Raw genomic sequence first — 16,278 nt, 5'->3', positions numbered from 1 at the left:
GCTATCTTCTAACAGACCTACAAATGCTAGACAAAAAAAAACTAGGCTGATTCACAATCTCTACCTTTTATTCCCCACACTGAAAATCGCCCACTCCTTCCCCTACCCTAAATTAGCAGCTTCTCATGCATTCCCAATGCTCATTTCCTTACTCAGCATATTTGTGTCGTTGGCAAGATGATATGAGGTTGTAAAAGGAATTTATACTGGCAATAAATAGGTGTGAACCTGAATTTTACTTAGGTTTTCACTAATCTGTAACTTTGAGTGCATTGACTTAATAGGGGGAACAGCACAAATGAAACCAGGATAGACATTACCATAAACTTGAAGTCAGATGTCTGGACTCAAATTCCAACCAGCAATGTTCAATACTGTATGATGTAGCAGGCTCCTCTGAGATTCATCTTGTAGCTTTTAAAATGGGTGATTTAAATATATTGTCTCCCAGATTTCTTCTGACAGCTCTAAAAAGTCTGTGATGCTCTGACAAAAATTTTTGTTTGGTAATTCCTCAGAAAACCAATTCACTCACTGCATTTGATTTTCCTGGAGCAACTTCAAATATAGCTCTGTCTCCTCTTGGAGGTTTTCTACCCCAAAATGTAAGCACTGGAGGCTTGAGTTATCTTTATGCTAAGTAATCTTTATAACTCAGGAGAGAATAAAGATTTTTGAGATTATTATTTTAAACAGTCACATATTCAAACCTGTTTTGTAGAGGATAATACGTTTATATTAATGAAGCTATTTCTTAAGATGGGAGGACAGTCAGTATACCTCCCCTCATTAGGGGCCTCTTCCCTTTATTCACTAGAGCTCTAGACCAGTCTTGAGCTAGGCAACTGTGAGAGAGGTAGTATTTTCCTCATGTTGAATTATCCAGAGTTCCAGCACAAGCTGTAAGGAGATGGAATATATATAATATAATATAAATTCTTTCATTTCCACCTATGTTTCTTAGAGTATGTTATGGCTTGAATGTGTCCCCCCCCCCCCCGCAAAATTCATGTGTTGAAACCTATCCCCTAATACCTCAGAATGTGACCTTATTTGGAAATAGAGTCCTTATAGATGTAATTAATTAGGATGTACTCACAATGGAGTAGGGTGGGCTTAATTCAAAATGACCAATGTCCTTTCATATAAAAAAGAGAAATCTGGATGTAGACACAGGGAGATGACCATGTGAAGACTGGCATTATGCTCCTAAAGGCCAAGGAACTATCACAAACTAAAAGTTTCAGAGACACAGGGCTAGAACAGTTCCTTCCCTGGAGTCTTCACACGGGGGACCACGGCCCTGATGACACCCTGATTTCAGATTTCTGGCCTCGAGAACTACAAGACAACACAACTCTGTTGCTCTGGGCTACTCAGTTTGTAATACTTTGTCATGGTAGCCCTAGGAAATTAACACAAGCCTTTACACGTGGTATGGGGGTGGAGGGGTGGATTTCGTTTTGTTTATCTCTTTCAGAAAATATATTTGTACCATCACTGGCTTATAGATTTGCTTTTGCTTATGCTGCTGTTTGGGTTCCAACACCTGCCAGTACATGTATTTTTATAGATTATGAGGCACATGGTTTCAAATATGGGGCTTTGCCACTTTCTAGCTGTGTAATTAACCTCACTGACCTTCAGTTCTCTGATAATAGTAACACTTGATCTAACATTGTAATATAAGTAAAAAACGATGTAGAGACATAAGAGTATTTAGTGTGGAAGATAAGATCCGGGATCCTGCAGCCTGGTTGAATGAGTTCAAATTCATTCCTCCCTTTTAGGAGTTCTGTGACTGAACTACAAACTCAGTTTCATGAGAGTTATAATAGTACCTGTGTCTTAAAGTTGTCATGAAGATCAAATAAGTTAATGCATAAAGTGATCTTAGAAGACTGGCACACAGAAAGTATTCAATAAATGATATCTAGAAGTACTTGTAAACTATAAGGAACCATACAAAAGTTAGATCATTATCATTTTTTTGAGGGACTTTTTTTGGTATTTATTTTTCTTATATATTTTTTATTATGTTCAGTTAGCTACTATATAGTACATCATTAGTTTTTGATGTAGTGTTCAATGACTCATTAGTTACATATAACAACCAGTGTTCATTGCAGCATGTGTCCTCCTTAATACCCATCACCCTGTTACCCCCTTTCCTTATCCCCTCCCCTATGAAACCCTCAGTTTGTTTCCCAGGGTCCCTAGTCTCTCGTGGTTCATCTTCCTCTCTGATTTCTCCCCCTTTAGATTTCCCTCCCTTCCCCTATGATCCTCTGTAGATAATTATAATTTATGGTTAGTAGCACTTACACATTGGTAACTCTGACTTTCTTTTTCTTTTAAACTTATCTCTAAACCCAATGTGTGCTCAAACTCATGACCCCAAAATCAAGAGTTAGATGCTCTGTGGACTGAGCCAGACAGATGCCCCCAAAACTCTGACCTTCTAGCTCAATATGCCTTTTAGCAGCAGTAGTCTGGATAGCTATGGAGATCCAAAGAGTGACAATCACAAATGAGGGCTATTAGCAAGTGGGTCAGGTTTGCCCAGTGAATCAGAAGAAACTTCAAACTAGAGGCTATTTCTGGTTTTCATTAGTCTGCTCTTTCCTTGTGCAAAAATATTTTAGAGCAAAAATTTTTATTGAGCATCATATTAACTGCTTTAATACGTAAGTGAAAAGCAAAGAATTTAATTAATTTCACTTGGGCATGCAGAAATGGGTATTGGCTTTTCAAAAACTGCTTTTAAAAGTTTCAGATGAAAACTTTGCATATATTTGAACTGAGATACATATCATTCATTATGGTAAATTAAAAATATAGCAAATTTCTCACTTTGCTTTATACCTCAAGGTGAAGTTGTTTTTTGTTGTTACGCTTTGTTTTATCAAACAAAAGACCACCATTACAAAACATCACTTGCTTCATATGTGTCTTGCCTTATAGAAGGAGAAAAAAGTCTTTTAGTAAAATACTTTCTTAACTTGGAGGAAACAGGAACAATTGAGACTTTAAAAAATGTATTATATAATTACCCTTATCCAATTTTATACAACTTACCCAAGAAGTATATAGTTGCAAAACAGATTGTCTCAGTGCTGTGGATAAGTTATAGTCTTCAGAACTGTGGTGGGTTTGGTGTCCAGCCCACATGATATTAACCTCTGCAAAACACATAATTTGAAATGAGCCATGAGAATAAGAACAAAGCAACTTCCATTTTCACTTGTGTATGCAGCTCTTGTTAAGTGAGGAAGAAAAATCTGGAACATCTCTGAGAAACCTAGCCAATATAATTATAATTAAAATAAGCTGCTTCAGATGACTTTTGGAATCAGAGGGCATAAATTACAAACAAATAAGAAAACTGAAACATAGCAAATAAGTATGTATAGTGTGTATGATATAATTAAATGCATCCAGGAAGCTAAAATGACTTCCAAAATCTACAATTACTAATGTATTGTATTATGACAAATCATAAAAGCTAACTGTCAATGTTGTAACAATACAGTCAATAGATAGTGATGATTTTTCAGTATGTGATAATATATTTATAATTAAGGAAGAATAATGTGATGGGAGAAATTGGTACATAAATTTTGGAATAAAATATTACACAAAAATTCCTTCCTGATGGCTTTTTAAGAAGTCTCAAAATCTGTGTATTGGAATAAAAGGCAAAGCAGAGTAATATTTGGTTCTAAGACTCAACATTTCATTTTTTTTGGACATTTTCATATAACATTTCATTTTTATTTACAGAAATAAATTAGCTAATACATACAGCTCTTCCTGTACCTTACCAAACACTACCATTTCTAAAATTCTACCACATAATTGCTGTTCATCTTTATAATAAAAAAGGAAATGTAAGTTATTTTCATCAAGTATTATGCAGATTTCCCACATACTGACTTGCAATTCATTTACATCCCAAAGAAATAGTTGTTTCTTCTACAATATGCCACTATACTGACCTCCTAAGTACAGAACAAGACCACATCTTTCATTTTGTGAATATTTTTTTTATCAGAATTACAGATACCACACTAGAGTCTATTCAGTTGAAAGACAGTATGTTCTTAGCTAAACTATTACTGTGTTCTTTGCTGCAAATGAAGGAGATAAAATTAACTCTGTGGCATGATCACTGTATCCATGCCAGTATAGATCAGAAATTAAATCTTTTAGTTTGGCATGCGTGGGGACTGAACAGTAACTCTAAGAGTGGAAATACTGCATGGGTTATTCCCCCCTCCCCCCCCCTTTTTTTTTTTTTGTTGTTGTTGTTAATTATATTTATTTTTTTTTAAATTTTTTATTTTTTATAAACATATATTTTTATCCCCAGGGGTACAGGTCTGTGAATCATCAGGTTTACACACTTCACAGCACTCACCAAATCACATACCCTCCCCAATGTCCATAATCCCACCCCCTTCTCCCAAACCCCCTCCCCCCAGCAACCCTCAGTTTGTTTTGTAAGATTAAGAGTCACTTATGGTTTGTCTCCCTCCCAATCCCATCTTGTTTCATTTATTCTTCTTCTACCCACTTAAGCCTCCATGTTGCATCACCACTTCCTCATATCAGGGAGATCATATGATAGTTGTCTTTCTCTGCTTGACTTATTTCGCTAAGCATGATACGCTCTAGCTCCATCCATGTTGTTGCAAATGGCAAGATTTCATTTCTTTTAGCAAACTCAACACCCAAAGAACAAATAATCCAATCAAGAAATGGGCAGAGGACATGAACAGACATTTCCCCCCCCTTTTATTTTAAAGAGAGAGCGTGGACACTGGTGCACATGAGCTGGGGGAGGGAGAAAGGAGGAAGGGCAGAGCAAAAGGGAGAGAAAGACTCTTAAGCAGACTCCACATCCAGCATGAAGCCTAGCTCTGGGCTTGATCTAAGGACTCTGAGATCACGACCTGAACCAAAATCAAAAGTCAGGTGCTTAACAAACTAAGCCACACAGGTGCCCTGGTTATTGGTCTTTGCAGCTGCCATATACTAGTAGTTAAAACACCCAGCACATGGTAGAATAATTTGTTAGAGAATTTTATGAAAATCAGGGAGATATAAATATGTAAATTTATATAAATATAAACAAACAAACAAACTCCTTTTCCCACCAATTTGGATGACTTCTCTGCCATTCACTAAGGAAATGAATGCTCTCTAGACAATCTATGCAGGGAGTTACCAAGCAACATCTGCAAAAGAATTTTGGTAAATAGATGATAATTCAGATATAAGGACTTAATACTGTGAAAATGGAAAGACTATGAACAAAATTACGAATAGAGGGCCCCATCAGAAGTCCAAAGTTATATATTTTCAAGAATGGGCGAGTATTTTCATAAGCCGTAAGTTTATACGTAACTTAGATCCTGACTGGTTGACATTTTAATCATTCCTAGTAATGACCCTATATTTTTACCCAAGCAATTAAAGAAATTGCTCTTACACAAATGAAAACTACTTGACCACAATGATCTCTAACTTCCCAGGTATAATCCTTGAAATAGCCTAGAACCTTAATCTCTGCTTTACTGAATAGTTTATACAGCTACAAATAAAAGAGATAAACCAAGAATCCTATGGCACTATTGTGTGGAGTTTATTAACAGGTAATAAATTTGGTGAATCTCATTAAGTCTTTTAAAACTCCTTAAAAGGTTGGAAATAATCCAAATACCACTTTCTCTTTGGAACATACCCTTTATTAAACATTTTAGGGCCTATTACTTAAAAACTTTATTACAAAAAAATTCATTGTCCCTTTTGTTGGACTTCTTGGGATTTGCTTTAAAAATTTATCATAAGGCATCCATGTTATGAGTTCAGAAGAGGATAAGCTAATCAGATGAGGTCCAATTAGAGAGTAATACCATATATTTAAATTACTTCCTATAACTTCCACAGAAGCTAAATGGTGGAACAAAGAATCCACAAAGGTGGAGGTTAAAGACCTATCTCTTCAGTTGTTTTAAAAGCATTTACTTCCTATCACAAACTGTGTGTAACACAAGCCTTCATTCAATGAAGTACAGCTGTATAAACAGGGAACAGTAACTGGATCCTACTGCCTTACCTCTGCCACTCTTCAGAACTAGGAAAAACAAGAAAAAATATAAGATTTTCCCCCCACAGTTTATGCACCTTACTTGAAGTAAATCATTTTCAAAGTGAATATAAAAATACATTTTATAAAAAATTGTTTCAATAGTTCTTTTGCAAACAAAATGAAAAATTAGTCCTGCCTTTACAAATATGTTCATTTTCTCTGATATTTGAATTATCTGTTCTAGGGATAAAAACAAATATTAAAGAGGAAAAAATGGTATTTTAAGAATAAACATCTTTTCTATCAAATAACTAATGTAATTACAAGTTGTAGTACATAACAATTTTATTTTCCTACCAGAAAATTATTGATTATACAAGCATATGGTATGTTATTATGTATTCTCAATGATACAGTTAGAAATAGTTATGCCACTTCCCAGTGTTAAAGTAAAGATTTATATAACATATATAATATATTTTATTAATACATTGACCAATCAATTTGGTCAAAATTTAATATAAAATGTGTGTTTGTGTGCTCCATATCTCTGGAAACACTTGGCATTATTAATTTTATTTTTAATTCATTTATCTCATGGGATTCTAAAAGCTATGTATTTGTATCAAATTGAAGTTTTAATTTTCACTGAAATATGGCTAATGACTATGATTATCTTCCATGTGGTTATTTGCCATCTGCATATTTTCTTTGAACTATCTATTCAAAATTTGTGCTCACATTTTAGTTGAGTTGTTTTCTTACTATTGAGCTTTCAGAAATCTTATATATTCTTCACATAAGTCCTTTATTAGATATATGATTTGCAAACATTTTCTCCTACGCCATGGCCTGACATTTCATTTTTTAATGGTGTCTTATGAGGAACAAAAGTTTTGATTTGGATGAAACCCAATATAAATATTTGAGAGTTTTATAAAAAGACATTTTCAGGCTATATAACAAAGAACAGAGTTTATTTTGGAGAAAATTTTCAGAATGATGAGAAATTTGTGTGTAGAAGCTAATAGAGTCTATGTGTTTTATACATTTAAGATGTATCTCAATAAGTCTCTTGTCTAAGTAAGTGCTTTGTCATCTATGGATGGAGAGAATAACCCTGTAGATTAATCTGAGACATAAGCATAGGTCTATAAGAAATTTTCACAGGTACAGGATAACTATTTAACCTTTATTGGTGGACAGGTCAGAAAGCCTTGGGGCAGCATTGGAGGGTGATGATGTTGTCTTCACTTATAATTTGGAAAGCCCTCAAGTTATGAAGGCAGAAATGTAACAGGCATATTTGTAAAATGTAAGTGATGCTTGGCATCCAGAAAAGGGTGATAGTGACACTTTATGCAACATTTAGCATATTTTGTTACTGTGGAACACGAGAGCTGTAAATATTCTCATGGAATTGCTTGGTTTAAATTTTTAATTTTATAAGTAATAGAAATGAAATAGAAAGGGTGAAGGGAAAAACTGTTTCACTAAAGAAGAGAAAGGAATTTTTTTCTCCTTCTCTTTCAGCAACAATTTACTTAATATATTCACACCCTTGTTGGATTTTTCTTTTTTCCCATCAGTAATGATAATAAATGGGTCCAAGTATTTTCTGAGCCTCGGATGATACTTTCCAATAAGTAAACAACATGAAAGGAATTCAAAATGCACTATTAAGTGACAATATTGGATAGGGACAACTGTCTATCCCCTTTAACAAGAAATCTAACACTATAAAACACTGAACTTTCCCATTTTTAAGATGAAAAAAAAATCTTTAAAAGTTTTCTGATCTCTTCCAAATATGATCAATAAATGATTTCAAGAAGTTTACTGAGCTAAGAAAATATAAAGTTAGGAACAGACTTAAGCTATTAAAGTCTAATGAAAATATAACAGCTACTGAAAACCAATGAAAATGCCCTCATTTACTTTCCTTTCTCCACTCACTGAATGAATTACAATATCATCAATTTTATTAATACAACTTCATACTCTTCCTATAACAGCATATGAAATTATGATGATAAAATTGATGACAATACCAATTCATTCAATGAGACTGATATTCTTTGTTGTATTTTATTATAATCTGTTCTTTGTCCACTTAATACCAAAACACAAATTACTAAGTATATCTCAAAATGTCAAATCAATGAAAATAAAATTGACACGTTGGCTGGACCTCCACATTTTTGTTCAACACATTTTACATATATCCAGACGTTCAGCATCAGAGAAACTGTTCAGATATAGAACCGACCAAATTTTTCCCTTATCTGAATGTTGGCAACATGTAGATATTAAATCATTTCTTTAGAGGAGGTAATGTGATGTCACTAAAATTGTCACAAACACTAAACAGTTACTCTAATCTTTCTAGGAATTGAAACTTTAATATTTTTCAAAAATATATATATTCAAATGGAAGCTTTTAAAGTCTATCATGTAGAGTTTTAGAATGAGAATTCTCCATTTATATGTTTATATTATTTTCAAATTTAAACCAGGCAAAACAAAACAACAACAACAAAAAAACAAAACAAAAAAAGATATAGCTTTTCAATATGAAGTTAAAAAAAAAAACCATAAGAATTTACATTATTTTTCCAACCCAAACTTCTGTTTCTCTACAATGCATAAGCAAAAAATAATGTAATACTTATTTGAATAAAATGGTAAAGTTAATTAAAATCATATTGATAAGTATGTTATTACTACCTACCCCATTCTCATGCATTACAAAAAGAAATGTAATTTTAAAATTTTAGAATTTTGATACCTCCACATTTATGTCCATTGTATTCTTTTAAATCCATTGGGGAAAGTCTAAGAATTAAGATTAAATTTAATAAGGTTACATTTTAATTGCAGATTTAAAAAAATAAAGACTTATTTAGAACTAATCTATTAAATCTCTACTATGTACAAATATTTGTTTAGGTATTCTAAGAGATAGAAGCACAAAATGGAAAAGAAAATCCCTCCAACGGGCGCCTGGGTGGCTCAGTGGGTTAAGCCGCTGCATTCGGCTCAGGTCATGATCTCAGGGTCCTGGGATCGAGTCCCGCATTGGGCTCTCTGCTCAGCAGAGAGCCTGCTTCCTCCTCTCTCTCTGCCTGCCTCTCTGCCTACTTGTGTTCTCTCTCTGTCAAATAAATAAATAAAATCTTTAAAAAAAAAAAAAAAAGAAAAAAGAAAATCCCTCCAAGAACCCGCAACCAAACAGAAATTTTTAAAAAGGTATAGAAAGGACTGACTGGTCCCGGAAGGTTTTATGTACCTTAAAAATATACATAATTCTGTGTAAATTGCACATGTTCTGCATCACTTTGTAGTCGACATTTTATACAAACTTTTTAAAGAGTATTATAACCAGGATTCTATGGAATATAAGAAGGCATTACCTTTATTCTGTTGGAGTGACTAACCAGTTCTCTACCTTCCTTTATTTTCTACACTGACAATGTTACTAAAATTAAATTTCACAGTATCTCATGCAATTCAACTTTTGATCATTGCCTACTCGACTCAATGGTTACAACTGTCATAAAGGTCCCTCCCTGTTTTTACTCAAAGATGAGATTGATTAATAAGAGTTACAATACAAATCATATTAACAGCAATGATTATGAACCTATAAAAGTGCTTAGCATGTACTAGGCAATATTTAAGCAGTTTACATGTACTAATTCATATGTTACTCACAGCTACTAAGTTTACATGTACTAATTCATATGTTACTCACAGCTAGAAGATAAAAGGATAATTGTATGGTTTCCATTTTATAGATGAGGACAAGGAGACACAATGGAATCTAACAATTTGCTACGGGAAGTAATGATTGTTATTCTAATTAATTATTTTTGTTATAAATTAATTATTTTTGTTATTAGTTGCAGAAACTATATTTTCTACCCCCACTGCACCTCAGTGGGTGTCATGGCTGATTCTCAGTGATGCAGTATGAGTAGAAATACTGTGTGTAACCTCAGGATGAGGTAAAGAACAGCTGTGCCTCCTCCATTCTCTGTTCCCCTTCCCTTTCAACTGCCAACAACATACAGAATATTCAGCAGAGGACGCTGGTGCCCTGGGCTCTATATGCAAAGACAAAGATGGGAGGATTTTCAATTTCTACACCATAGCATGGAGGAGGGTGCTTCCATTCACCCATACTTAAGCAGAATGCGAGTGAGAAATAAAGCTTTCTTGCTTTAAGTCACTGGGATTTGTTATAACTCAATGAACTAACTCTACTACATCCCCATTAATAAGTTTTGCTCTCAGTACAAATGAATGTGATGTGGTTACCAACAATGCCATTGACCTAATACAAAGCTATGTTCTCCAGTACTCAGTTCTTCCTACAGACTCACTTCAATAGGGAAAGCACTCCATAGCACACTGGGCAAACTGCTACCTATGTTTGTTTGTTTGTTTGTTTGTTTCTTTCTTTCTTTCTTTCTTTCCTGCTACCTATGTTTCTAAATGCAAACTTCAACTCGCATAGCTCAAGATAATACATTTTATTATCACTAAACTTCCGAAGTGACTGCTTAGAAGAGATGGTTATAGGAAATCCAGAACATATCATGTGTCTTTTTCCTCTCTTTCCTCTGCCACCTGGAGTCATCCCTGACTTCATTCTCATAACTTTACTGTCCATTCTGTTACAAGGTTATATGCAAGGTTGCTTGAAAGTAATGCTATAAATAAGGCAATGTACCCTTTTCCTTCTCTAAGCTCTGTCATTCTCCATTTATACTTTCTACTCCTTGTCAGTTTGTGTGTAGATATTGGTCAAGACTAAGTAATCACCTAGATTTCTTTCACTTGGAACTTATCTTTTTCTGGCCCTACACCATGGGCTGGGTAATCTGCTACAGCATCCTGATTTATATCACTGCTGAGGCATGGAAAGAGCTTTTCCACACTCAGTAGAAAACATATCATTGAACTAGGAGACTCTTAAGTGGCACGCATATGGAAATTTCCAGAAATGTAAGAGGCCAATGAAGAAATATTTTTGGTTGAGATTCCCATACCTTTCAACCTCTGTGGAAAATTGGCCATGTCCATAAGGAAACTATCCCTACCTGAAAAAGTTAGCAGAATTAGCTAAAAATCCTTTGAAATAAAAGTTAACAGTATTACATTTCAAAATAATTACAAATTTGACAATGTTTATATCTCATGAAAATTACTCATGCATTGAATAAAACCAAATTCTACTGCCTAAGGGTCCTGGTTGTGAGCAGCCACATTAATGTCATGACTTGAGTTTGGTGAAATTAGTAATTTTATTATGAGATTCTTAAAATTTATTCAGATTCTAAGAAAGGCACACACTTTCATAAATTCATAAAAGCAAAAAATTTTCCAGAGTACTTAATGACATATATTTGGCATTCATAATACCCCAAGTAGCACAAGCAGGGGGCAGAAATCGGGGAGAAGAGCTCTCTTTAGGTCAACAGAGTTAGATAGGATTGGCAAGCTCTCTGTGATACTCCTTCTTTCAGCATGCTTACCTGTGGTGAGATACAATGAACTTCGGCTGTATTATGTTGGGAGCAATGATTTATAAAATTTTTCTCTACAAGTCACAGAATCTAAGAACAAATAACCTCCAAAGTTTAAAAAGAGAGCAACGTAAGAAGTGAATAGGAAGGCAAAGCAACCAGGGGTTGTCAGGAAAAGACAGGAAACCAGGAAAAATGACACTGAAGCCACTAGTTAGAAAGTGGTTGCAATATGTCTTTATTCTCTCTGTCAGATAAATCCCATGAGTAAATGTAGATTACCTTCCAACAACAACAAAAATCTACCAGTAACTCTTTGTCAATAAGAGCTTTCTATTGACCTTACTATTTCAAACTAGTCTTTACTGTGTCATGGCAAATGAGTATGATTTTTATGTTAGAAACTTTCAATACCACTGGACATACAAGAAATGCTATGATGTCCAATGAATGTGACAGACTGAACCCAAACTGAATGTTCCAACTGGAACAAGTCAGTTCATTCTTTGTGAATGATGTCATTCTGATATAGCTTATCATTGTCAGGTTTTTGAGGACACAGTCTATACCTGAAGGATTTTCTTTTGTACACTGGAGCTGTTGTTCCTCACTCTGTTATTACCACTTGTTGACACATCTTGGAACTGAATGTTGTTACTCTGACAAGTTATTTTGTCCTTTCCTCTGCTCCCCTCAAAGTACTCCTTAAATCTGAATGTATGACTGACTTGGGAGGATGCCAAGGACTATTTTGTCCCACTAATACTGGGAAAAGAGGTTCATGTAATACTTTTAGACCTATGGGCACTGAAAGATGGAAGTGGTTATGTGGCAGCATATGCCCTCCTGTTCTAATGCAGTAAACTCATTGTCTACCCCTTAGATTCCCTATCATGGCCCCTTTGCTATATGACTTTCAAACTCAAATGCTGTTTCTTTTTTTTTTTTTTTAAGATTTTATTTATTTATTTGACAGAGAGAGATCACAAGTAGGCAGAGAGAGAGGAGGAAGCAGGCTCCCTGCTGAGCAGAGAGCTCGATGCGGGACTCGACCCCAGGACCCTGAGATCATGACCTGAGCCAAAGGCAGCGGCTTAACCCACTGAGCCACCCAGGTGCCCTCAAATGCTGTTTCTTAACTGAATTCATTGTCTTCTGCCCATAATTTCTGTTTCTGAACTTGTAATATGATTATTGTTCCTCTGATCATGACTTTCTCCTCCCTCCTGTCGCCAGTGAGATTCCACTTTGGATTTCCCATTAATCTACTGTATCACCTGATTCCTTTCTTTCATAATCCATGCCTGCTCTCCTGCTCTGAGTCCTCAGTGCCTCAGTACTATCAGGAAATATTCACTGTGTGACATCTATGTATACAATATGTTGCCCTTAGATTATTCATAGTCTTGTGTAAGGGTCAGCATTGATTTATGGGCCAAATCCAGCCTACAACCTGCTTTGTAGAGCCAACAAACTAAAACTGGCTTTTACATATTTGAAATGACTAAAGTAAAATCAGAAGATTAACAGTTTGTGACAAAGGAATATTACATGAAAAAAGCATGTAGTTTCCCCTTTCTCTTTCTTGTGTTCCCTCCATTCTCTGGGTGTGAACACCCTCAGCACTTACACAGTCCCCTATCTTTTCAGGACCTGTCAAAATATTCTTTATCTCTCAAGGACCATTGCCTATGTCATTTTCTTGCTCTCCTGGCCACAATTATTATACAATCTTTATTATTCTTAGGCCTCTAACATCACAAATACTCTACTATTTTGCATCCTCTTCTATTTTATAGGCTTCTTAATGAGAGAGATTAATTTGTCCATCTTTGTATTTTCTACAGCACCTCATTGTGTCTTTGCATAGTAGACACCAATATATTTTTTTGATTAAACCTGCATTTATAAAAAAATTGGATCATCTGAATAATCACTAGACTAGTCACACTATTTATTTACTAAATATATGTATTTTCATTAGTAAAATCAATACTTTTTAAATTTTCACCTTCCCTTTATACTGATCCCTTCTCTCTAATTTCAATCATAATGAAACATTCCACTTTGTAAAACACAATCCCTTGACCTTCCATTTCTTTAATCTGTCCTTCAAACATCTTAAAAGAGCAGTTTATTGACTTCCTTACCTCTCATTCATTCTTAAGCTCATTCTTAATATCACTTAATTCTTTCCAAAATCCTTATTGGCCTCTTTCTTGTCAAAACTAGACTTTTTCTAGTTGTCATTCTATTTGAACTTTCTGAAATATTTGACCACTGCATCCGTTTTGAAAACCTCTTCCTTTGGTGTTCCTTTCCCCTTGTTCCCCATTCTCTTTTTTCTTTTTTCAGGCCAGGTGCATTTCCCCAACCTCTTCCCTTTTATTCACCCATTTTTTTGCTCTTCACACTTGTTGTTTTTCATGGTGTGCTATTACCTAAAATTACTTTAATAACCACTTATTCAAAAGTTGATGGTTTCCAAATACTTCAGTCTATAGGTCTCTGTTGACGACTGGGTCTGAATTCCTTTGGGGCAAATTCCATACACATTATGCTTTGAATCTATTTCATTGTCTTGTTTTCTCCCCTGTAGTTCTTTCTTTCTAAATGGTATCACCATCATCTGGGCAAAGAGAGAGAATAGCCCCAAAGAACCTCAAAGAAGAAGCAGATCTCAGTGTCTTTTTGTATCCTTTTGACCTCTCTTTAGACAGTTATGCAGGGCTGATCATATAATCAGGACAAAAACCAATATTTCTGTATAAATAAAATTTTTAAAATGAATGACTTCACATAAGCCTGTGATATTTTCTTCTAATACACTGCAGCAAGAAGGCCTAAGAGTTGGTTTTATTACTAATAAGAACATTAATATATATGAGAAATTATGAAGAAAAATGTTGAATGGAAAAGGTAACACAGAAGAACATTATTACTAGGTAGTAAATAATAAAATGGAAGATATTCTTTTTTTAAAGTTTTGTCATTTTAGAAAAATTACAGTGGAGAGCACATGAAGAAACTTAAAAACTGTATTTACATGTCAAATTCTAAAGTAGTAAGATAGCTTTCATACTAAAGCACATTCTCCTCTAGTTCCTCAAAATTACTAAATATTTTTATATGGTGTATTGCTGCCCCTCTGGTCTTGAAGTTAGAATAACAAACTTGGAGTCCATCCACCTGTAATGCTGTTTTTTGATTTTTAAAAATTTATTTCATTTTTTAAATTTCAGAATTCACTGTTTATGCACCACATACAGTGCTCCATGCAATACATGCCCTCCATAACATCTACCACCAGGCTCACCCAACCCCCTCACCCCCACCCCTCCAAAACCCTCAGTTTGTTTCTCAGAGTCCACAGTCTCTCATGCTTCATCTCCCCCTCCAATTTCTCCCAACTCCCTTCTCCTCTCCATCTCCCCATGTCCTCTGTGTTATTCCTTATGTACCACAAGTAAGCCAAACCATATGATAATTGGCTCTCTCTGCTTGACTTATTTCACTTAGCATAATCTCTTCCAGTCCCATCCATGTTGATACAAAAGTGGGGTATTCATTCTTTCTGATGGAGGCATAATACTCCTGGACCACATCTTCTTTATCCATTCATCCATTGAAGGGCATCTTTCCATAGGGTTCTTTCCACAGTTTGGTGACTGTGACCATTGCTGCTATGAACATTGGGGTACAGATGGCCCTTCTTTTCACTACATCTCTATCTTTGGGGTAAATACCCTGTAGTGCAAGTGCAGGGTAACAGGGCAGCTCTATTTTTAATTTCTTAAGGAATCTCCACACTGTTTTCCAAAGTGGCTGCACCACCTTGCATTCCCACCAACAGCAGAAGAGGGTTCCCCTCTCTCCACATCCTCTCCAATACTTGTTGTTTACGGTCTTGTTAATTTTGGCCATTCTAACTCATGTAAGGTGGTATGTCAATGTTATTTTGATTTGAATCTCCCTGATGGCTAATGATGATGAACATTTTTTCATGTGTCTGTTAGCCATTTGTATGTCTTCTTTGGAGAAGTGTTTTGTCCATGTTTTCTGCCCATTTTTTGACATGGTTATCTGTTTTGTGTGTGTTGAGTTTGAGGAGTTCTTTATAGATCTTGGATATCACCCCTTTTTTAGTGTCATCTGTGAATATCTTCTCCCATTCTGTGGGTTGCCTCTTTGTTTTGTTGACTGTTTCCTTTGCTGTGCAGAAGCTTTTGATCTTGATGAAGTCCCAAAAGTTCATTTTTGCTTTTGTTTCCTTTGCCTTTGGAGACATAGCTTGAAAGAAGTTGCTGTGGCCAATGTCAAAGAGGTTACTGTTTATGTTCTCCTCTAGGATTCTTTTTTTTTTTTTTTTAAGGTTGTATTTATTTATTTGACATATCACATGTAGGCAGAGAGGCAGGCAGAGAGAGAGGAGGAAGCAGGCTCTCTGCAGAGCAGAGAGCCCGATGCGCAGCTCGATCCCAGGACCTTGGGATCATGACCTGAGCCAAAGGCAGAGGCTTAACCCACTGAGCCACCCAGGTGCCCCTCTCCTCTAGGATTCTGATGGATTCCTGCCTCATGTTGAGGTCTTCTATCCATTTTGAGTTTATCTCTGTATATGGTGTAAGAGAATGGTCGAGTTTCATTCTTCTA

General features: G+C 35.3%; 1 protein-coding gene across 2 annotated transcripts in view; it reads right to left on the bottom strand.

Annotated features, from left to right (window-relative positions):
- The window catches only part of AGMO (alkylglycerol monooxygenase), a 356,760-nt gene that overhangs the window by 220,309 nt on the left and 120,173 nt on the right, over positions 1-16,278 (bottom strand). For both annotated transcript variants that reach the window (XM_082693027.1, XM_082693028.1), the window contains exon 4: positions 3,079-3,182. In XM_082693027.1, coding sequence (XP_082549153.1) covers positions 3,079-3,182 — 104 coding nt within the window. The remainder of the gene's footprint in view (positions 1-3,078; positions 3,183-16,278) is intronic.

This window comes from Mustela nivalis (genome assembly GCF_964662115.1).
Source record: "Mustela nivalis genome assembly, chromosome: 12".
Taxonomy (NCBI): Eukaryota; Metazoa; Chordata; class Mammalia; order Carnivora; family Mustelidae; genus Mustela; species Mustela nivalis.
Note: the sequence above shows the minus strand (reverse complement) of the source record. Positions and strands in the feature narration are given on the sequence as shown.